The 23,727-nt window shown below is 53.6% G+C and overlaps 4 protein-coding genes and 2 non-coding genes across 6 annotated transcripts; 2 read left to right on the plus strand and 4 right to left on the minus strand.

The window, feature by feature from the left end:
* Positions 1 to 1,201: 1,201 nt before the first annotated feature.
* Positions 1,202 to 14,381, plus strand: ColSpa_11132 (ISWI chromatin-remodeling complex ATPase ISW2; the record flags this gene model as incomplete). The annotated part of the gene is made up of 9 exons (XM_049277344.1): positions 1,202 to 1,251; positions 1,377 to 1,875; positions 1,932 to 2,048; positions 2,100 to 2,324; positions 2,380 to 2,487; positions 7,387 to 10,359; positions 12,466 to 12,549; positions 12,608 to 12,785; positions 12,844 to 14,381. 9 exons carry the CDS (start codon positions 1,202 to 1,204, stop codon positions 14,379 to 14,381), a joined length of 5,772 nt encoding a protein of 1,923 aa, XP_049133301.1.
* Positions 3,960 to 4,058, minus strand: ColSpa_tRNA_293. The gene is given in 2 exon segments: positions 3,960 to 4,003; positions 4,021 to 4,058. It is a non-coding gene; the product is annotated as a tRNA-Leu (tRNA).
* On the minus strand, positions 5,254 to 6,066 carry ColSpa_11133 (uncharacterized protein; the record flags this gene model as incomplete). Its single annotated transcript, XM_049277345.1, has 1 exon — positions 5,254 to 6,066. The coding sequence occupies one exon, from the start codon at positions 6,064 to 6,066 to the stop codon at positions 5,254 to 5,256; it is 813 nt and encodes a 270-aa protein (XP_049133302.1).
* ColSpa_tRNA_292 lies at positions 11,514 to 11,588 on the minus strand. Its single transcript has one exon. It is a non-coding gene; the product is annotated as a tRNA-Lys (tRNA).
* Positions 14,382 to 15,847: 1,466 nt separating the features above from the next.
* Positions 15,848 to 16,902, minus strand: ColSpa_11134 (uncharacterized protein; the record flags this gene model as incomplete). The annotated part of the gene is made up of 2 exons (XM_049277346.1): positions 15,848 to 16,401; positions 16,425 to 16,902. The coding sequence occupies 2 exons, from the start codon at positions 16,900 to 16,902 to the stop codon at positions 15,848 to 15,850; spliced, it is 1,032 nt and encodes a 343-aa protein (XP_049133303.1).
* A 784-nt stretch (positions 16,903 to 17,686) lies between these two features.
* On the plus strand, positions 17,687 to 23,689 carry ColSpa_11135 (ankyrin-1; the record flags this gene model as incomplete). Its single annotated transcript, XM_049277347.1, has 8 exons — positions 17,687 to 17,835; positions 17,895 to 18,162; positions 18,219 to 18,281; positions 18,340 to 20,778; positions 20,868 to 21,290; positions 21,344 to 21,624; positions 21,676 to 23,520; positions 23,581 to 23,689. 8 exons carry the CDS (start codon positions 17,687 to 17,689, stop codon positions 23,687 to 23,689), a joined length of 5,577 nt encoding a protein of 1,858 aa, XP_049133304.1.
* Between the last annotated feature and the right edge of the window lie 38 nt (positions 23,690 to 23,727).

Genomic DNA, 23,727 nt, shown 5'->3' on the forward strand with positions numbered 1-23,727 from the left:
GGCAATTGGGTGGATCTAAGCGATAGGCTCTGTGACTCTTATATCGTGTGAGTCGTGTGTGAGTCGTGTGTATGACTGATGACTCCCTGGTCCTGGCTCTAAAGGCTCTGTGTGTCCCAGCAGTGCCAATGGGAAGGATCGGCAGGTCGAAATTTCTCGGGCGTGTCCCCGAATGTCGGCTTCAGACCCGATCGATAAGGGAGCCGAATTATGGGTATTAGTAGGCACAATTACAGTCTTAATATCGACTGCTTGCTGTGGTAGATGCAAGCGACACACTTGATGTATACAGGCGTTCTTCAATGGTACGAAGTAGGCTGGCTCGGTTGGTTGGTTTATCGAAACGAACAATACAAGTAGTCAATTGAGGATGAAAGAAAACCGAGTTGAATGTCGAAAAGAAAGGCTGGAAGGAAAGGAGGTAAAAGGTACAAATATGGTACAGGACAAAGAGAACAGCGACGGTGGTCCGGATGGTCTGATATCTCTGCTCTCGCATAAGAAACCCCGGGCTGGGCAAAAGCTGTTGAAACCACCTCAAGTTCACTCGAGGTCCGTTGAGGTTAGAGGATTCGAGGCCCGAGTTGGTGTTTTGTTTGCCGGGGTTCCAAGTCCGGATAACGCTTTGAGAAAACAAAACTGGGACTGACTCAAGGATGAGTAGAGATTGCCCCAAAAAGGATGTAGTCGTCGACGTCGCGTTGGTTTGGAAATGGAACGAATGGCATTGATTGGCGATGACGAGATTGGACTGGCGATTGGGGGCACGGAACTTCAACCAAAGCGAATCGAGGCCAGGAGCAGCTAGTGTAGGTTCAATGACTCTGGTGCAGCTCCTGCCGTGACGCGCCGGGCTAGGCGCGCTAAAGTCCTGTCCTGCAAGCAAGCAACGCCTCACAGTGAGTCAACCACTCCTTGGAGCTCGAGGTCCAGAGCTGTGGTGGCCGGCTGTGTGCCACCATGCCTGAGGCGTAAGGCGGTGAATGGCTGCTCACCTCAGCCGGCAGAATGGTCGCGGGGAAAAAGTGTGCCCCACACCAGTGCACCGAAACCCACAATGTCGAGGTGAAGGGCAAAAATTCACGATTGCCCGACGACATCGCAAGCCATTTAAAGACCGACGTCCCCTGCCGCAACACCGCCCCCCGTAACTAGCAGCCCCGAGACCGAGAAGCGCAATACTACTCGATAATCAGACAACATGAGGCCCGTTCTTTTGGCAGGTCACGAGCGTGCGCTCACCCAGATCAAGTACGTTTTCCGTATCCGCTTGCGAAATTGTCCATGGAAAGAGGGGGAGAGAGATATGGGAGGCGCCCAGGACTTTCCTTAACCCCCCTTTACTCGATCATGAGGGGCTGCATGTGGCTAACCAGGCGCGCCATCGTCAATAGGTACAACTCGGACGGCGATCTCATCTTCTCGACCTCCAAGGACCAGCAGATTTGCGTTTGGTACGCGCACAATGGCGAGCGTCTGGGAACCTACCACGGCCACGTCGGTGCCATCTGGACCGTCGACGTCGACCCCACCAGCACCATGATCGCTTCCGGTTCCGCCGACAACACGATGAGACTCTGGGATATCAAGACGGGCAAGAACCTCAAGACTTGGGAGTTCCCCACCGCCGTCAAGCGCGTCGAGTTCAACGAGGACGGCACCAAGCTGCTCGGTGTTACGGAGAAGCGCATGGGTTTCCTCAGCAACATCATCGTCTTCGACATCAACCCCGACCCCGAGGCCGAGCAGACCGACGAGCGTGCCCTGACCATCGTGTGCGACGAGAGCAAGGCCACCGTCGCCGGCTTCAGCTACCTCACCAAGTACATTATTGCCGGCCACGAGGACGGCTCCGTCTCCCAGTACGATGCTAAGGTGGGTTTAGTGAGAAGTACATCACTACAAGGGATATAACGCTGATTGCCTTTTAGAACGGTGACCTGATTTACAACGAGCCCGTACACGAGCTCAACACTCCCATCACGGATCTCCAGTGGTCGCAGGACAGAACCTACTTCATCACCGCCAGCAAGGACAAGACGGCCAAGGTACATATATCGCCCCGATATACCGCAAGGCCGACTGCTGACCTGATATAGCTCATCACCGCCAAGGACCTCGAGGTTCTCAAGACCTACGTAGCCGATACCCCCCTCAACAGCGCCACCATCACGCCCAAGAAGGACTTTGTCATCCTTGGAGGTGGTCAGGCCGCCATGGATGTCACCCGTACCTCGGCGAGACAAGGAAAGTTCGAGGCCAGATTCTACCACAAGATCTTCGAAGACGAGGTCGGCAGAGTCCGTGGTCACTTCGGTCCCCTGGTAAGTTGGCCGGCTCTTGTGATGTTTGATATTGCGGCAACTAACACACCCCAAGAACACTGTCGCCGCAGACCCCACCGGCAAGGGCTACGCGTCCGGAGGAGAGGACGGTTACGTCCGTGTCCACCAGTTCGACAAGGGCTACTTCGACTTCATGTACGAGGTTGAGCGGGAACGGAAGAACAGACAAGAGAACTAGAGGAAAAGGGAGGGATTGATTGGTTTAAACAACAAACACAAAAGCAACGCCCTTCTTTTTTACGTCTTCTCGTCTTCTTTCGCGGCTTGCATTAGTACGGCGTTCTGGGAAATCTCTGGGGGATGGTTAGATTGGTTTTTGTAAAAACCTAGGGCAGTCCGCGAAGAACAGACGAACGAAAAAAGAATGGCTTTGGTACGGATGATATCAAAACATTGCTCTCTTTCGCCCTGGCGCGGAGAAGACCTGAGGATGAGATGAACCAAGACAACAGGGTAATGATGAGTTATCTGGCACCTACTTTCAACGTATTACGGCATGATTGCAGTTGTGCAGGCTTGTGTCCGTGTTCATGACTGAGACATTCATGGGTACGGGCAATCTGAGCGAGGGATAATCTCCCATCACCTTAGAAGAAACCTATTTATCTACCGAACAAAGTACGCAATCCACGATTTGAAGGGACTGTCTTTGTACCCGATCTAAAGAAACTTGATGGGTCAAATAAGCCATAACACGTGACACCCAGCTGTATCGCGCAGAGAGGCAGGTCTTGCTATTCTTTGGTACACTGTACATGGCAAGGAAAGCTGAAGTGCTTATGAACAGCTGACAATATAATTGCAGCCCAACATGGCTTCTTAACCAATATGACTTTTGTTATTCGGCTCCACATTCCAACAAAGCGAGCATGCCGTCTTCCCGCATCATTTACTTGGCATCACACTCAAAGCCAAGTTGGCCATCGGCCGCGATCGCTGAATGTCCTCCTCAGTTTCGCTCAACATCGGGAACACACAACTGCCCAATATTGTAATGGCTGAAGTTAAGGGGCGATTCGGGTCTGAGTCGCCAAACACCGGCACAAAGTTGGGTGATGACCTCCGCGAGGATGTATCAAGTCCAAGAACGCCATCAAACATCGCCCAGCGTGATAACTCAGTCGACAGACTGACCCAGAAACTGTCTCAAATCATAGCTCGACGACGCTCGTAAGTGCCCACCACGATGATTGAGACTGCTTCTCAGCCTCAACCAGATTCACAAGTCCTTGCCAACCACAAAGACCTGGTGCATAGGGTCTTTTATATATTACAGTTGACCATGCTCGCACAGACGATCTTCAGGTTGGCCGGCTTAGAGCACCAACGGCAACTTGAGTATACGCTCATTGTCTGTTATGTTCTGTTGTTTGGCGCCCTGCTAATTTAAAATAGGGGTACTATTAAAACATTGTTCTTGCTTTTCGCTGCATGCCTAAGCATTTTTTGTAATTTCTATGTTGATGATGGCTCTAATTTGTCACCTGATGCCGAGGCCCTACAGACCACTCTACAAGCAGCTTCTGATGGTGGCTACATCAAACAAAGTCTTTGAGCAACAAGCGTGCACATAATAGGTATTTCGATACACACTCTATAAAAAAAAACGCAAAATGAAAGGGACGAGACTCGAACTCGCGCGGGTTGCCCCACCAGGAAACAGATGTTAAGCTGACCTTAACCTGGCGCCATAACCAACTCGGCCACCCTTCCGTGTTGATGATCTCTAGGAAATCCCAGGACCAGACGTTGTTGAGACGATTGGGCGACAGCAAATTATATAAAGCCTAGGCCAGGGTTTGGAGGAGGGGTTTGGCGAAGTGTGTGCATGATGTGGGGGTTAGCATGGGAACTTCGTTGACTCGGTAGTGGTGGTATCGTATTGCCAGGTGGGGGTTTCCACGCCGAGCGTCGATGGTTGAACCAGGGGTCTTCACGTGGGCCGGGATGGTCTAAGACATCAACCAGGTCCGAAACACCTTGATAGAAAAGATGCCGTTCGAGTTCTATCCGGGTTCGCTCTGCCTCTGATGCTATCCCCGTAGCTGTCTACAAAGCTGCCCACAAAGCTATCCACAACGCTGTTCTAGAAGTTCCATTTCGGCCGGGAAAAGGTTGGGTGGCGGGTTGGAATGAAGACTCTGGCAGGTTCGAAAGAATGTGGGGCCACGACTCACCTATGACTCTTCCATGGGTCGCAAGCAAAAAACGGGGTTGGCCAATTTGAGGGACTTTCCGGGCTCGGACTCGACTGAGACTGGGGGGGAGGTGGGAGTTTGGACGAGAAGTCGATCTCGAGTTGGGACGAGCCCAAGTTTGCACTTACTGGTGTTGAAACATGTTTTGGTTTCTTGAGGCATACTTTTATGGCAGACAACCAGAAAATCTGAAGTTGTGAAACCCGAAACCTAACTACACAATGCCGCGGAAGACGTCACTTGGAGAGCCGAATTGCGACAGTTTAAATGTGTTTGTGATTATCCATGTAGTGGTGACAGCTTGACTTCCAAGTCGCCATCAACACCACCACAAGTTCGACAGGGGAAACAATGATATGTGTGTAGCTATGGACCGTGGACTAGCTAGCCGTCCTTTATTTGGCATCATCGCAATAAACAGTCCCAACCTAAACACCGCCCATGCACCTTCATAAAACCAAACCAACGCCTCTCGTGACGCACTTCTAATGTTCGGGAGTCCCTATCTCCAACCCACCCTCCTTCCCTCCCTCCAGTTAGATGTACGTCGATGCTCGCTCAATCCCGTCGTCAAGACATGTCTGAAGAAACCGTAGTAGACAAAGGAGACAAGATCTTGGGGCAATGGAATCTTTCCTAGTTGACCACTGTCGAAAGTGAAGAATGTTCATAGAATGCCACCGCCGCCGCTGCGCGCCGCTGGGCAGACTTTATGTGTGCCGGCTGCGCTTCGGTCCGCCGCCAAACATGTTCTTATCCAGGCTACTGAGGTCGAAAATTTCGGCAAAGTTGATTTTACGCTTCGACCCGGCACCACGGCCAAGATTGTTTCCTTGCCTTGATGCCGAGCGAGGGATATTTGCCGGGTGCCGTGGTCTTGTTGTGCGGCCTCCGGGGTTCGCGTTTGTCGATGTTGTGTCGTGTGTTCGAGAATCTGACAGGTCCAAGTTCGCGAGGTTGAGATAAGCGTCTTGCTGAGGTTGCTGAGGCGGCCAAGGGTGCGATGATTGAAAGGTAAAAGAATCCGCCGTCGGTACCGTAATCGATATGGGTTCGGGTTCCTCCTCTTCTTCCACAGCCTGAGGGATGCTAGAGGGTGCCGAGTCCGTCCTCATTTGGCTTTCGCCTCGCAGTGCCGACAGCTGAGTGCCGCTGCTTGTCCTGTTGAGCTCTGGGGACGATGCAGTTTCTGCCTTTTCCGCCTCGTCGTCGCTTTCGGCGTTTTGAGAGCTTTCCCGTCCGTCCAGCCGTTCGGTTGCCCAGCTCCGGACCCTCCAGCCATCGCCGTCGCCCAAGCCAATTTTCTCCTTGTCAAGGAACGCCAGCAGGTCGTCGAGGCAGTCCTGGTACCCGTCCATGCGGGCCTTGGACTGTGCGGCCGCCGAGGTCTTGTAAAGTTTCGTCACCGAGAGCGCAGCGGCCTTGAAGGCGTCGAGGAGTTGCTCGGGGGAGTCATTTTGTGTCGTCTGCCTCGCCGCCGAGGCGCCAGGCAGGGAGGTGTTGAGGCTTCGCATAGAATCCATGGTAGTAGTCTCGCAAGTTACGGAGAGACTGAGAATAGTCAGTATGGAATCGAAGAATGAGAAAGACAGGTCCCGCACCTCTAGCGGTGTAATGTAGGTCGTTGAGTTGTCGGGTAAACAAATCTTGACGCCGGAGTGGGGTCTAAACGGGGTCCCCCAAGTGACTGGCGATAAGGTGTGGTGGTGGTCTCGAGTGCAGCTATACGGGCAAGGTTTGCAGGCGGCTCCCCTTGACACCAAGAATGAAGCGATTGAAGGGTTGAAAACGTGATGATGGAAATTGTCCAACAGGCTGCGATGCAAGATGCAGTATTTCGTCGATGGAGGGAAAGTCAGCTCGCCATCAGCGTAGAGCACATGACACTGGGATGCGGCACTAACCGAGCCAGCAGCACCTTAACAGGCCCAATTTACGGATACCTTAGGTGGCTTTGACGTTATCCGCCTCGTGGCCAGTGCGCTAGTTCTGAGCGGCTGACCCAATCCTGGAGCGGACGGTGGACCCCCCGTGCTGTTCCACGCTTCTGCCCCTAGCTGAAGCGACGGAGACGTTCTCATCGGAGGCTGCCTTCTTCCGGGTCCGACTTCCCGGGCGGCGTTTGCCTGCACTCCATTTGACGGGTGCACGGGAATGACACGGCGAAAACACGCTAGTCCTGATCGGAATTTGTCTTCTACAGCAGAGGGATCCCACCTTTCCTCCATCATCTAAAAAACATCTACGACCGTTTACCCTCGCGCAGCACCAAAGCACTCTACCTTTTTGAATGCTTCCTCAATCAACGTCACCTCCAAGCAATCTGGAACAGTCGAGCAGCATCTACAGTTTCTGGCGCGCGTGGCATAACCGAAAGAAACGCGTGTAAGTCGCGTAAAGTGATTTACAGCCGTCCAGATGGCGCCTCGCTCGAGAGCTGCTGCGGTCGACACCGACGCGTCTATGTCGGACGTCGCAGACGCTCACCCCGTGGAAGGGATGGTATGTGGTCATTTTCCTTTCATGTCGCACCGTTGTACTTCTCACGACACTACGAGTCGCGATTGTATGGGGAAACCGTTTGGCTGACATGCATACAGGAAGTCGATGAGACTCCCGACTACACCGACTCGGACACCAATGCGAACACCACAGCCAGTAGTGTTGTTGGCGAACCTCTCGGAGATGGCCGCAAGAGACGGTCTGAAGCCAATCAGCTTCGTCGCAGCATCTTCGGCAAGAAACATGATCGCTTGGGTGAATCAAAGGTACGCCAGGCGCGAATCCTTTGCCTTGACAATAGCTCAGTCAATTGGAGAATGCTAAATGATGTTCTGAAATAGGAAGAAGACAGTATTCGTCGATTCCGATACTTGCTGGGTCTTACAGACCTCTTCCGTCACTTCATCGAAACGAACCCTAACCCCAAGATTCGGGAAATTATGACAGAGATCGATCGACAGAACGCAGAGGCATCAAAGAGCAAGAAGAAGGGTTCGCGTCAGGGCGGCGCTAGTAATGAGCGAGTGCGTCGGACCGAGGCTGAGGAAGATGCCGAGCTGCTCCAGGACGAGAAGCACGGAGGCTCTGCCGAGACGGTTTTCCGCGACTCACCCGCTTTCATCAAGGGTCAGATGAGAGATTATCAGGTCGCCGGCCTCAACTGGCTGATTTCTCTCCATGAGAACGGTATCTCTGGCATTCTTGCCGACGAGATGGGTCTCGGAAAGACCCTGCAAACGATCGCGTTCCTGGGCTACCTACGACACATTATGGACATCACCGGACCGCACATCGTTATCGTACCGAAGTCGACATTGGACAACTGGAAGCGAGAGTTTGAAAAGTGGACCCCCGAGGTCAATGTACTGGTGCTTCAAGGCGCGAAGGAGGAACGTAACGCGCTCATTAACGACCGATTGGTCAACGAAGACTTTGATGTCTGCATTACGAGTTACGAGATGGTTCTTCGCGAGAAGAGCCACCTCAAGAAGTTCGCATGGGAGTACATCATCATCGACGAAGCGCACCGCATCAAGAACGAGGAATCCTCCTTGGCCCAGGTCATCCGCGTTTTTAACTCCCGAAACCGACTTCTGATCACTGGTACACCCCTTCAAAACAACCTCCACGAGCTGTGGGCTCTGCTCAATTTCTTGCTTCCCGATGTGTTCGGTGACTCCGAGGCCTTTGACCAGTGGTTCTCTGGCCGAGAACAGGACCAGGACACCGTGGTCCAGCAACTCCACCGTGTGCTGAGGCCCTTCTTGCTCCGAAGAGTCAAGAGCGACGTCGAAAAGAGCTTGTTGCCAAAGAAGGAGGTCAACGTATACCTAGGCATGTCCGACATGCAGGTCAAGTGGTATCAGAAGATTCTCGAGAAGGATATTGACGCTGTCAACGGCGCCAACGGAAAGCGAGAGTCGAAGACAAGATTGCTGAACATTGTGATGCAGTTGCGCAAATGCTGCAATCACCCTTATCTCTTCGAAGGCGCTGAGCCTGGCCCGCCGTACACCACCGATGAGCATCTCGTTTATAACGCTGGCAAAATGGTCGTTCTCGACAAATTGCTGGCTAGGATGCGAAAGCAGGGCAGCAGAGTTCTCATCTTCTCACAGATGAGTCGTCTCTTGGACATCCTGGAAGACTACTGCGTTTTCCGGGAGTACAAGTACTGCCGCATTGACGGTGGAACGGCCCACGAGGATCGTATCGCCGCCATCGACGAGTACAACAAGCCGGGCTCCGAGAAGTTCATCTTCTTGCTCACAACGAGAGCCGGTGGGTTGGGCATCAACCTTACCACTGCTGATATTGTCGTTCTTTACGACAGCGATTGGAACCCCCAAGCTGATTTGCAGGCCATGGATCGTGCTCATCGCATCGGTCAGACCAAGCAGGTCGTTGTGTATCGTTTTGTGACGGACAATGCGATTGAGGAGAAGGTCTTGGAAAGAGCAGCTCAAAAGCTTCGTCTTGACCAGCTTGTCATTCAACAAGGCCGTGCTCAGGTTGCAGCCAAGGCCGCAGCCAACAAGGATGAGCTTCTCTCGATGATTCAGCACGGTGCTGAGAAGGTCTTCCAAAATAAGGGCGCTTCCGGTGTGCTGGCTAATAAGGGCGCTGACCTGGATGATGACGACATCGACAAGATTCTTGCCTCTGGTGAGTCAAGGACCAAGGAGCTCAACGCCAAGTATGAGAAGCTTGGAATCGATGACCTTCAGAATTTCACGTCTGAGTCTGCCTACACCTGGAACGGAGAGGACTTCAAGACAAACAAGAAGGACATTGGCATGAACTGGATCAACCCCGCCAAGCGTGAGCGAAAGGAGCAATCCTACTCTATGGACAAGTATTTCCGACAGGCCATGTACCCGCCCAAGGAGAAGGACACCAAGCCCAAAGCCCCGAGAGCTCCAAAGCAGGTTCCTGTTCACGACTACCAGTTCTACCCACCTAGATTGCGCGATCTCCAGGACCGTGAGACGGCGTACTACCGCAAGGAGATTGGTTACAAGATTCCCCTCTCTGATGGCGATGAGGAGAACCTCGATGAGCGTGAGGCAGAGCGTGCGCTGGATCAACAAGAGATCGACAACGCAACGCCACTCACCGAGGAGGAGCAGGAGGAGAAGCAACGTCTGTCACAGCAAGGGTTTGGTGAATGGAACCGACGCGACTTCCAGCAATTCGTCAACGCATCAGGCCGTTACGGCCGCAATGACTACGAGAGTATCGCTGAGGACATTGACAACAAGACTGCTGCCGAAGTCAAGCAGTATGCCAAGGTCTTCTGGCAGCGATACACCGAAATCGCAGACTACAACAAGTACATCAAGGTCATTGAAGATGGCGAGGAGCGTATGCGCAAGATCGAACACCAGAGGAAGCTGCTTCGTAAGAAGATGTCCCAATACCGCGTCCCCTTGCAACAGCTTAAGATCAATTACTCTGTCTCCACCACGAACAAGAAGGTGTACACGGAGGAGGAGGATCGATTCTTGCTGGTTCTTCTCGACAAATATGGCATCGACTCCCCCGGCCTGTACGAGAAAATGCGAGATGAGATCGCGGAGAGCCCTCTGTTCCGGTTCGACTGGTTCTTCCTTAGCAGGACACCTGTCGAGCTGAGCCGTCGCTGCACTACGTTGTTGACGACCATCGTCAAGGAGTTTGAGGATGTCCATCCTACAAAGGGTGCGAACGGTGTCAACGGCAAGGTTAAGAGAGAAGCCGACGACGAAGAGAATGACGAGGATAGCATCCTGGGCATGGCACCAGCGAAGAAGAAGTCCAAGAACGGCGTCAAGGTAAGAACACAGAAGCGCTCTCAAACCGAAGAGACTCCACTGACCATGATCACAGAACAAGGCACTAGACAACGTCAAGTCGGAGGCCGGAAGCAAGAACACATCCGCAGCTCCTTCCAGATCGTCGAGCGTCGCATCGACCAAGTCCGTCACCAATGCCAAGAGTAAAACGAAGGGCAAGAAGAAATAGATGGATGACACCTTACACGAATGAACAGTCGGGTCTTTTAGGTGTGGGTATGGCTTTCTGGCAGTGGCTGCGAATAGAAAAAGGCGTTTGGTCTGGCATAACCTTCTGGTCGGTCATCTTTCTAGGGAACCCTGTTGTATTGCTTTCGCGGTAGACTGCCTCTTGGGCTGTGTCATTAGGACCTATGTATGTTGAGCTCGGATTACACGAGAATAAAACGAATTATAGAGATGTTTCTCGATTCTTGTACCAAGCATTGCTCACTCCGGCCACTCCTATACCTTTTAGATATCGCCATCCAGGGCTCTATATCCAGAGCTCTCAGTTTCTATGGTCCTCAGGCACACATGTTTAGCTGCATACCTGGTCGTCGATAACTCTCCTTTGTGTCCCTTCGTGGCAAGTGATTGCTTGTCGTTGATCTCTGTTTTGACAGCTCGACTCGTCACAACCCTATTACCAAGACCAGGGCGAGTTCATCGTGGCGGCTGAAGCAGGCACTTTGGGAGGAGGTGGTTATTCTTTACCGGAAATGTTGGCAATGTTAGAGACATACTTAGGTAGAGAGTGGGAGATACTAAATAGGTCAAGTATTTGAAGAGTGGTTGGTTCAAGAGGAGGTGTGATTTCGGCGAAAAGGACAGAAGGGAAAACTGCAATGTCTACAAGTTTGGTCCAGGAGATGCAAGTGATTTGGCCGAAGGAACCGTTGCAGAAGAAGATAGCAGCAGTATTACAACTTGCTTAAAGAACAGTCACATATTGTTGAGTAGACAGACCTGCTGTTGGCCTGGCTGTGGCATGGAGGATACCGACCGACCAGATGGATGTCTGACTTCGGCTTCATACGAGTATTCGCCATCACACTCACGAAAAGCAAAATATGAATCGAACAAGAGTTGCAATCTTGTATGAGAATGATGTGACATACAGCCCAGAAGCGCAAAAAAGTGCAAAAGTTTACCGCGATCCGTGGGACTCGAACCCACAGCCTTCCGATTAAAAGTCGGACGCTCTGACCAAATTGAGCTAGGAAAGCGATGACTGATTATTGGAATTTCGGTGTGTTTAGAAAACTTATATACCTATAGCAATACTCGAGCCACTCACAGGCTGCACCCTGACCCACTACACCCGCGCTGACTTACATGCGCAAAGGTAAGACTTAGATGGCATGTATGCTTTCGCAAGACGCCTCGGGCATAGAGACTTTGCGTAGAAGATCACAGCAGACAACGCTGGGTTGGAATGATGAGGGGCTAGGTTGTCAGGCTATGAGGCCAGTTTGCATCTTAAAAAGAGATATGCTCTGCGGGGACAAGAAGCTGAAACTGTGGCATCCCAGTAAAAAGCAGCGCACTTGTGAAGGAGCTATCTTAGGCATTGAAGATTGCATCGTAGTTTAAGTGTGTTTGTATGTGCGTATAAGCGCAACATCCACGTCTCGTATCCTCATTTACCAACTTACACCTGGTAGACTGTGTGCTCTTCTGCAGCGAATGTGCCCAAATACCTGTGCTTATTGGGTTATTTTCCGATCCCTAAACACATACCGTTAGTTCAGTCAATGTGCACATCTAGCTAGAATGGCTTCTAAAACTCTCCAGGCCGGCCGCACAAGACCTGGTTGGCTGGTGAGATGGAACGTCATTCAGTGCCCTGCAGTAGCACTAGCACTGCCCCTCCATTCTCCATTCCTGGATCGACATCCCAGCTCCAGGTTCAGGTTCCCACCCAACACCGTCGACCGCCATTGTGGTGCCTAGCTCGGAAGCTGACACTCTACTCAACTCACGTTCTCTCCAACGCTCTCTGTCTGTTTCATCGTCTTCGCGCAGAGCTTCGGGTAGCTCAAATTGCATTGCATACAGTACAGGCGTGTTTGGAATTTCATCATGTCTGTCACCATCGAAAAGATCCTGGCGGCTTCGCCCGCTACCCAGCGCGGCCAGCCGACCCAGCTCTCCTCCGACAACAAAGGAGAGCGTCTTGCCTACGCCGTGAGTTTGGTGACGCTCCTCCGCCAACAATGCTCCGGCTAACAATGCATTCTCCTAGGCTGGCAAATCCATCTTCCTCCGGTCCATCGACAACCCTTCCGTTAGCAAACAGTACACCGGCCACACCGCACAAACGAGCGCTGCCCGCTTCTCGCCCAGCGGCTTCTACGTCGCCAGTGGAGACGTCTCGGGATCCGTGAGAGTCTGGGACGCCGTTGAGGCCGAGAACACTAAGGGTACAGCACACACCCAGGAAACCCGATAGACGGCTCTCGATACTGATAAGCTCACCAGGCGAGTACCACATCATTTCGGGCCGCATCAACGACATCGCCTGGGACGGCGACTCCCAGCGCATCATCGCCGTCGGTGACGGCAAGGAGCGATTCGGCCACTGCATCACGGCCGACAGCGGTAACTCTGTCGGAGAGATCAGTGGTCACTCCAAGGCCGTCAACTCGGTCGCCGTGCGACAGCAACGCCCGCTGCGAGCGGCAACGGTCTCCGACGACGGCTCCCTCTGCTTCCTGCACGGCGCGCCCTTCAAGTTCAACTCGAAGCACGCCTCGACCCACAAGGGCTTCGTCTTCGGTACGGCCTTTTCCCCCGACGGCAACCAGCTCGTGACGGTTGGCGCCGACAAACGCATCCAGCTCTACGACGGAAAGACGGGCGAGCCTACAATTTCGATCGGAGAGGGAGAACACACTGGCAGCATCTTCGCTGTTTCTTGGGCCAAGGACGGCACCAAGTTTGTCACTGCTAGTGCGGACCAGACCGTCAAGCTCTGGGACGTCGAGGCGGGCAAGGCCACGCAGACGTGGAAGTTTGGCGACGGCGTCAGCGTGGGTGATCAGCAGGTTGGAGTTGTCTACCCTCACGGCAGAACCGACGGTCTGATCATCAGCTTGAACCTCAATGGCGATCTGGTCTACTTGAACGAGGGCAGCGACAAGCCCAGCAAGATCGTCCAGGGTCACAACAAGAGCATCACGGCTTTGGGTGCTTCGTCCGACGGCAAGGGTCAGACGCTCTGGAGCGGTAGCTTCGACGGCCGCGTCTGCCAGTGGGACGTGGCCTCGGGCACTGGCTCGGTCGTCGACGGACAGGCGCACACGAACCAGGTCACCCAGTTCAGTGCTGAAGGAGGACAGACGTACAGCGTGGGATGGGACGACCATCTGCGGATAGTCGACGAGTCTGCCAACACTTTTGCCGGCGAGTCCGTCAAGCTCTCTGCGCAGCCCAAGGGCGTCGCGGCTACCGGCGGAAAGCTGTACGTGGCGACCATTGAGGGTGTAGACGTCTACGAGAAGAACAAGCTCGTCTCTGAGAACCGCCTCGGTTTTGCTCCCAGCGCGGTTGCGGCTTATGGCTCGACGGTGGCTGTGGGATCCGGCAACTCCGTCAAGATCTACACCGCGGACGGCTCAGGCAAGCTTTCCGAGACCAAGTCTCTCGACAAGTCGACTGCCCAGATCTCCTGCCTCTCCTACTCCAAGGACGGCCAGTATCTGGCCGCGGGCAACCAGATCGGCAAAATCGTTGCTTACAAGACTGCTGACTGGGAGGTCGCGACGGACCGCTGGTCCGCGCACACGGCGAGGGTTACGTGCATCAGCTGGAATGATGCCGCGACGCACGCCGTCTCCGGAGCTCTGGACACGCACGTCTACGTGTGGAGCTTGGCGAAGCCCGGAAGCCGCGTCAAGGCTCTCAACGCGCACAAGGACGGCGTCAACGGCGTTGCGTGGGTCGAGGGCGGAAGCAAGATTGCGAGCGCTGGTGGCGATGCCGCGATCAAGGTGTGGACTGTGGCTGGGTTGCAATAGTTGGCCTGAGAGTAGACTTGTAGACACTTTTTTGACAGATGACGACTGAATGAAAAAAGCGACATGATGTTATCCTAACCAAGAACGCCGTATGAAATTGGGTATCTCCCACGTCTAGAAGCAAGCTGTCTTCCCCAACCATACATGCCTATCACCCTGCTCGGTCTACCTTGGTGCCGAGCTCGTGAATTATCAGATTCATCCCAACTACCAAAAGGACGAAGGAGGTGGCCAGAACTGACGAGGCTCCTAGTCCATCGTCATCTGCGCTACCTCCTCCCGCTGCACCTCACCAGTAGCAGTAACAGCACCTTTATTGTCATTGACCTTGGCAGTCTTCGCGGGCGGAACAGGCTCCCCAGAGTACCGATCTATCATGGCACTGCTGACTTGCCACAAGTCCGCATTGACGGGTGCCACTTCGCCGCCCACAGGGTGAGGCCGGAACTGCTGTTCGGTCTTATCGAGCTGCAGGGCCAACTGCTCAAGGGCCCACGATATGTCGCCAAGGCGGCCCCAGATCCCATAACCCTGGCGCTGGATCTCCTCGGCCAGCTCGACCTGGTGGTTGTCCTTGAGGGTTGGGTTGGGGACCACAACGAGGGAACGCTGACGCGCATCCCGTCGAGAATGGTTCCCGTGCCTTTTTTAGTATGCGGGTTAGCCTTCAAGCTTCCGGCATTTCGACTTCAGTATAGGTCATGTTCTCCTTACCTGCATGGCATATGACCACACCGGCCTTACGAACGCCGGGTTGGGCTCGGCACTTTGCCATCTCAACGGTCAAGTCGTCGACGAAGTCGAAAGCAGTGAGCTCCAAGTTCGGGTATCGGTCCAGGATGGGTGGCAAGACCTGGCGAGAGAAGTGATCGTAGTCCTTGCCGCATTGCAGAGTGAGATGAGTGTAGTGGTTCTCGGCGATGAAATCGAGGAACTTGGAGCTCACGACCTCGGTCAGGAGCTGGGTGAAGCGGGCTGTTGCGCCGACTGTGACGAGGCAATGGCGCTCGATGCCGAGGGGTTTGGTCTCTTTCGTGGACATGTTTGATTGTTCTGCCGTGGGATGTTTTACTAGGAGTCGACGTTGATATTGTTTGTAAGAGCTTTGGAAGGTGAGCTTCTGTATCGAGGTGATGTTCAACCAGCGTAGTTACTCCAAGTGGCCGATTGGGGTCCACTGGCGTGGGGTTGGCTGGCACGCGGGTGTGCTATAGCGCTGGCCCAAGCACTAAGCCGATAGATGTACAGGGATTGGTACTCTTCGAATGCAAGCCAACCGTTCCGAGCTTGGACATTGGACTTGACACTGATGGACTATCTCGTTATATACAACTGACCTACCAGGCCGATGATAAACTTCGAGCCTTTCACCTCCGGCGAACACACACGCATCTTGGTTGCAATGATGGAATTCAAGTCATATCTCTATACACGTTAACTTATATGGGTATCGTTTCCGTCTTCGCCTACTTCGATACACTCTGCTTTGCCGCTACCTGCTCGTAGCGACCGTTTTTCTTCTGATCTCTCCAAAACGGCTCGACGCCCATTTCCTGGAATCTCTTCCTCTCATACACCTTGGTCACCATCCAGCTGCTCACGAACATGACCAGTACAACACCAAAGATGGCCACGCAAGCAACCAGCGGTGCCAATATAGAGAAGACTGTGAACCCATAGCTGACATTCTGAAACGCGCTGTCGCCGACGAGCCTATCCGTAGCCAACCCAACTTGCATAGCCGTCAGGACGATGACAACGTAACCGAGGATCGCCGCCAGCGTGGCAAAGTTATCCTGGAGCAGGTCCTCATAGACCGCGTGGGAGGCCACTTTGGAATATCCTCGAAGCACATATCCGAGACGAACGCGATAAATCTTGTTCAGCCGGCTGAGACGAAGCTCGCCGTACCAGTACCGTGGGTTGACGGACGCATAGCAATGGTTCTGCACGATCTGGGCCGATAATGCCTTCCATCGGTCCCAGCTCATCTCCGGCGGAACAAGACCTTTCTCGTAGGCTATGCGGAAGTCGCTCTCGTACGCGATGAGGCGGTGTAAGTGAAGAGGAACCCGAGCGCACATGCGACGAGCTGCTGCTTCCGCGGATGGCGCTGTTGGTCGGCATCAGCAGCCAGGTGGACGGCCCAGAAGTCTGGGCTCAGAAGCCACCGGGGAATCGGCTTGACGAAGATTCGGTTCTTGGTCCAGACGAGATGAAGTTCAGGGCTCTCCGTGATTTGGATCTCGCGTGAGGTCAGCACCTGATAATGAAGAGGCCGAGGCGGCATCGGACGACCACAGATCCAGAGGAGGTCCTGGACGTCGTTCAGACGCCGTACAAGGAGTTCCCGTTCCAGGAAGTCGATGTCGTCGGCTTCCGCCACGACTATGTGATCGTGTTTTGCTCGGCTTGTCGCCGGCATGAGATGGCCAAAGTCTTGAGGCTGTTGTACTGTCGGTGCGGGATTGCCGGCATTTTCAAGCACCCGGACGGTGAAAGGCATAGATGACTTCTCCATGGCGCGACTCGAGGAGTTTAACGCAGGCGGGGCGATATGGATTGTGCTGGTCATTTGAGTGTCTGTTCCGCTGTCTTGCCGAAATACCACAGTCCTCGAGGCGCCGCTCGATTGCAGAAGGTGTGATTATTCGAGCAACAGGGTTGGAGGCGAGGTGCCAAATTGGTTCCTGGCCCAAGACGTCCAAATGTTCCAAGCCCGGATTAAAATATCAGGCTGCCTTCTTTGATAGTATTAGCCGTGACAAGGATCTAACTGCTAATAATGTGAACGACAGCTAACGATGCGACCTGGGGACTCCTGCAGAGCCCTTTTGGATCAAGGTGTCAGCAGGCAACCATATTCGTTGGGTTTCAACGGCCGCTCCCTTGTCAATTGAAATGAGTTGTTCGCCTAGAGCCTGCTACAGTAGAGTGTGCTATGCTCCATTTACAGACGAGCCCGCTGACGCGCAGCAGGACTAATTGCTTACGGTGGGACAGCGCTACAAATTTGGAGGCGATTTAATTCAGCTGATGGCACTATTGGTGTCATTGGATGATCGTTGACATCGCAGGATTACATTGCATGGGGCGGCTGACACCGCTAAGGTTGTTTCCGGCCGCTCCACTGCAAGGGGGGTCACTGGGATTACTGTGCCCTTTTGGCCCCCAACTTACAACAGCCTTGCGAGCCAGTGCTTACGCCGTTGCCTAGCTCCCGTGGTCTTATTCAAAGCTTGATGTTCCCCAGATTCAGAAGACGCGTTTTTCGTGCTTGAGATATTGCAGTGAATAGCAACATCATGTCTATACGTCGCACAGGAACGAGGAGGGTGCCACATGGCGGTGCTCCGGGAGTTCCGAAGCCCAAGACAACTTATCAGACGGTTCAGCAGGGCTTCAAAGAGTTGTACAACCCTCAGAAGGAGACGGGTTCTGCCATCGACGTTGAGTATGTTGTCGATGCCAGAGGGGTGTATGAGCTTGTTGCGAAATCTGACACTTTGGCAGCATTGTATTTGTACCAGGGCTGGGTGCACACCCAGAAGACAGCTGGAAGTCTGGATCGGGGTTCAACTGGGCGACCGGTATCTACGATGGCATCTCCAAGAACTCATCTGAATCCAGCGGCAAGAAGGATGGTCTGGCGAGGGATTTCCCCAAAGCTCGAATACTGTTGTATCAATATGAGTCGGCGTGGATCGGAGACCTCAAAGTGAAGACCTTCATGAAGGACATTGCCAAGACAATGCTGGAGGGTCTTCAAGCAAATCGAGAAGTACGTTGGCCTATGAAATACTCCGATACAATACGATGATACTAACATGTGTCCAGAAAATCCGAGATCGCCCAATCGTATTCATTGGGCACAGCATGGGAGGTTTGGTCATTGCTAAGGTGAGTTTCGGGCCGCACATCACTTGCAAACATTGGGGTGGGCTAACACGCCTCCCAGGCCATTACGCTTGCCGCAGACACATATCGGGATATTTTTCCAAGGGTGTTCGAATGCATTGCTGGGTGCGCGTTCTTCGGTACACCCTTCGGCGGAGCCCACGTTGCCGCTGTGGCCTCTATGCTCGGAGATATCGGTGAAAAGCTAGGTTACACCAAGTCTTCGGCATTGGTGAAGATGATGACACCCGGAGACGAAAGCTTGAATGAGCTGCGAGGCGACTTTCTGCGGTTGGCCCTCAAGTTGAGTCCGGCGGTTCAGCTTACTTGTTTCTATGAGAACCACCCAACCGACTTCACGCAAGAAAGGTACGGCACAACCATGTCAAAGATCGCCAAGGCCATTATTCCCAAGAAGGACCAGGACTTTGTAACAAGAGAATCGGCAACTCTGCCTGGAATCGAGGAGATGGGTCTCGCGGCCAATCATCGAGACCTTGTCAAATTCACCGACTTCAAGGACCCTCGATACCAGCTTGTGAGGGAGCCCTTGAAAAGAATCATTCATGGTGCTAACCTCGTGGTAAAAAACCGGCTCAATTCGACGCGTGGCATTGAGACAGAAGTATACAGCGACGTCATGGAGTTGCTGAACGGTGGTAAAGTGTCGAACAAGCGTGATATGCTTGCGCTCCAATTCCCCCCATCCATCTGGATCCCCAACGAGCCGGTGTATCTTGACTGGCTAGAAGAGGACCACGATGCAGAGAGCACGACACAGCAAAACAGAGGACAGGCCCTGTACATCCGCGGACCAGAAGGAAGAGGAAAGACGCGAGCGACTATGGCAGCGTTGCAAGGCGTCGACAAGATGATCAAGTCTGACAAGAAGGACAACAACGGGCGGGGACCTCTGCTCTCTGCGTACTTCTTCTGCGAACCTTCAACAGACTTCTCGACCGCCGAGGATCTGCTCAAGTCCCTGGTGCGACAACTCATCCGTCAGCAGGCCACGCTGGCTGTATACGCGAAGCACTTTGTGAAGAAGAAGGGCGATGACTCCTCAAAAACATCAGCAAACCTCACAGTCGAGAACCTGTGGCAGACCCTTCAGGATATCCTCACAGATGAGTTCATCGGTCGAAGGGTGTATTTTGTCATCAACAATCTGCACGTCTTGCCCGAGGATGCTGATTCGACAAAAAAATTGATGCGATTCCTCAATGCGGAGATGCACGAAATCAACAGCGAGGACGATAAGCGGGTGCCAACAAGGTGGTTCCTTACAAGCAGAGAGGTCTCGCATGTTGAAGATGCTTTGAAAGTGGATCACATTCGGCTCATCGATCTCGAAGACGACAAGTACTGCGACCAGGTCCAGCTGGAGTTGCGAAAGACAGCGCAGGAAAAGGTTCAAGAACTGGGCAACTCGAAGAAGTACAACAAGGCACTCACATACTATGCGAGTAGTCTCATCGGTAAGCGGGCATCGAACAGCCAATGGATCAAGCTGTCCTGCATGCAGCTGGCCGAGCTGCCCGATGCCGAAAGCGATCTCAAGATTCGACACATGCTGGAGAGGATGCCCCAAGAGCTCAAGGCTCTCCTAGACGCAGCGTGGTCACAGATTTTTCATTCGAATGAGAAGGACTCCGACAAGATAAAGGAGTTGCTGCGAACGCTCGTTCTCACGTTCGAAGAGCCCACGGAGGACGAGCTTGTCGTTCTCGCCGGATTCCCAGCCACTGCGGAGGGCAAGGCCGAACTCCAAGACCTAGTCAAGAAATGTAGGCCACTCTTGACTGTGAAGCGGAGCGGAAAGAACGAGAACACTGTCGGATTCATGGATAGGGTCGTCAAAGAACATCTTTTGGAGAAGGGGACGTCGAAGAGGACATTGGGCATGACGAGTGATGAGGGGAAATGGCAGCAGGGTATCATCGCCCTCCGATGTTTGGCACACATCAAGGAAGTATTCGACTTTCCTCCAGAAGAGAAACCTGCTGAAGAGGTTTGTGACGAAGACGAAGACCCAGAGGCTCAGCCCGCGGAAGACGAGGAGGACGACGACCGATCTGAGGCAGACGACCAGAACACCGAGTCGGAAGAAGATGATTCAGACAGTGGCACAGAGTGGGATGATGATGATTCCACCTACGGCCAGTACGACGAGGACAAAGAAACTGAGGAGACTCGGTCGCTAGCCGAAAAAGTTCTGCCGTACCCCGTCAAACATTGGCTGCATCATGCCAGCAAGGCTACGGTGGAGATAGCTGAGGACCTCAGCAGAGACGACTTTTGGCAGACCGAGTCCTTGATCCGGCATCGATGGCTGATTGTCTACATGTCTATGACAAAGGTCCTTGACGGGTTTGAGAGCAAAGACCTCACCGCTCTGCATATCGCTGCCGCGGTTGGCTTCAAGCAGCTCGTGTCGGCCCTCATCGAAAACGGACACGGAGATGAGATCAACAAGCGCGACACTCTCTACAATACTCCTGTAAGTCTACTATCCCTTTCAAGTCTTGCTTTTTTGGGGAAAGGGGACGATATTGCCTTCCCCTGTATTAAATACTGACCCGCTGCCAGCTCCATTTTGCTGCTTACATCGGAAGACCGAACACAGTGGACGAGTTGATCAAGCGAGGCGCCAATATCGACGACTGCATCGAGATCAGCGAGCAGACTCCGTTACACATGGCCGCATTTTCCGGTCATGTTAAAGTTATGGAAAGGCTGATCAAAATGAATGCCAATGCAAACGCGATTGCAAATGATGTCGGACCGGTAATGAACGCCGCCATATCGTCTGGTAACCCCGACGCTGTCAGGTTGCTCATTGAAAACCACGTCTCGTTGGCTGTCGAAGATGATAATATCGACTCACCACTGGCTCTAGCTGGTCTACATTCCGACCTCTCCATGTTCGAGTATCTTACAAGCACATATGCCGACAAGCTCCCGGCCAAGGAGTTCGACAAGGCGTTCATCAAGGCTGCCGTTTCTGGCAGGGTGGACGTATTCAACAAGTTGCTAACCTACTCTCACCCCCCGAATGCTTTCAGGACGCTCTGGAGGCAGCAACTGAAGAGGAGAACTGGGAGATCGTCATGATACTTCTGCAGAAACACCAGGGTCTCAACTGCGACAGTCTTTTCCTGAGTGCGGCAACGACTGCAGAACATCAAGACAAGGTCTTGGAAGCTGTCTGGGAGTACACAAACGGGAACATCTCCACCGAAAAACTCAACGAGAGTCTGTACGAAGCCACGGATCTTGAGAAGGAATCGACAGTGAAGTTGCTTATTGAGACGTTCAACGTCGATCCCAACGCGACCGGGGAATAGTGAGTACAATTTCTGCAACAAAATCTGTAGACCAATCTGACATTCTGAAGCTACGGAACCGCCTTGACTGCTGCCGCGTACGACGGAACGCTCGATATCGTCAAGCTGCTTCTCGACAGGGGCGCCACGGTTGACTTCCCTAACGGATGGGCTCTTCAGGCGGCTGCCTTGCAGGGCCACTATGATGTAGTCAAAGAACTCCTCGACCGCGGAGTGGACGTCAACGCGTTCACTACCAACGAGAACTTTCCTCAAGGGACGGCCTTACAGGTGGCATGCGAATCAGGCAAGCTGGAAATCGTCACGCTGCTGCTGGAGCACGGTGCGAACCCCAACCTGGGTGCCGGAGAAGACACCTGCCCGCTCATTGCCGCTGCCTCGAAAGGAGAGCAGGAAATCCTCAAACTTTTGGTGAAGGCCAGAGCAGACGTCAACGTATTCGGCGGCTGGGACAATTCGACGGTGCTGATCAATGCGGTTGTCAACCTCCCCGTTGAGTCGCTACAAGTGCTTGTTGATGCGGGTGCCGACGTCAACCTGGCCGACCAGGAGGCCGACACAGCTTTGATTGTTGCTGCTCGCGAGGGAGATGAGGACAGCGTCAGGTTCCTCCTGGATAACGGGGCCGATATCTTCCATACGAACCAGGATAACGAAAACGCACTTCAGTCGGCGATCACATACGGAGACAATGACGAGTGCACCGCGGTACTTGTAGAGCGCATTTCGGAGCTAATGGCGGCATTGAAAAAGGCCATGGCAGAAGGGAACACGGCGGTTGCTAATGTGGTACGAAGTGTCGGTAACGGAAATCACGGTCTTAGTTATGACGACGAGGAATCTCGGCCGTCACAGGTGCAGGCAGAGAGCGAGTCGGTGACCAGAGACACGCAGCCGAATCCCAACGACAAGATAGACGACGAATCTGATGAAGAAGATGGGAAAAAGGCGGATGATGACAGCTTGAAGGCAGAGTCGCTCCCGGTTAACGCTCAAAAAGTTGTGGACGAAGCAACCGAAATGGATGACAGCTCCTTCCGGCCGGTGAGACAACTATCCGAAGAACTCGAGGCCGCCCTCACTGCCCAAGTCTCGCTGCTTCACCAGTTCACATCTGCGCCTCGCAGACCGGAGAAGGTTCCGGAGAGGGAGCCCGTTGAACTTCCTCCGACGACTATTTCGGAGCTGCCCTCCCAGCAAGGGCAGGTGGACGAATCGTTCGGCCATTACGAGTTCGACCAGCTGACTCGCATCGAGGACTGGCCCGACAAGCCGTCTGAGAAGCCAGCCTTCGTGAAACAGCCAACGCTGCAATGGGCCTCCCAGGCCGAGAATGTCCCAACCGAACCGGTGCTCTCACCCGGTCAGGCTCCCATCCGCCGGAAACCTGCGCCAAGCGTCTCGTTCGGCGCCGCGTATGCTCAGAACGCTTCCCCTGCACCACCAGCTCCGTACAACAATCAGTTCCAGGCTCCACCGCCGAGGCTGGATCAGAAGGCGAGCTTCGACCAGCGTCCTCCCTACCAAAACTCTGCATCGTACCCCGGGGCACCGGCGTATCAAGGAGCGGGATACCCCGGCGCGAGCCAGACGCAACCACAGCTTCCAACTCAAGCAGTTGTCGACAGTAGGACCTCGAAAGAGTACTCTCCTGCGCTGCAGCAGCCGTCGGGCGCCTACCACGCCCCCTACGACCCGTCATCATACGGCAGACCAAGTATGGACACGGCGCCGCAGAAGACGCAGCCGTTCCCGGATCTGCCCTATACGGGGCCCGGGGCGTGGCAGAGTAGTCCGCCCCTGAGTGGAGGCCAGCCTCTGCAGCAACAGTCGTATTTCGGCCCTGGTAACGGGTCACCGCCTCAGCAGCAGGAATGGTCTGGTCAGGACTCGAGGTGAGTTTCTCAAATGTGATTGCCGCGTGGTGAGTGTATCATGCTAACTTCCGAACCTAGGCCTGACATGAAGTCGCATCGTGCGTCGTTTTTAGGCATGAAGAACACGCTGGACAAGGCGAAGCAGTTTAGTACCGGGATTATGAACCGCAGAACATCTGGATTCTAATGGATGGGTGGGAAAGGACAATATGCAGTATGGCGACG

This window comes from Colletotrichum spaethianum (genome assembly GCF_022836535.1).
Source record: "Colletotrichum spaethianum MAFF 239500 DNA, contig42, whole genome shotgun sequence".
Lineage (NCBI taxonomy): Eukaryota > Fungi > Ascomycota > Sordariomycetes > Glomerellales > Glomerellaceae > Colletotrichum > Colletotrichum spaethianum.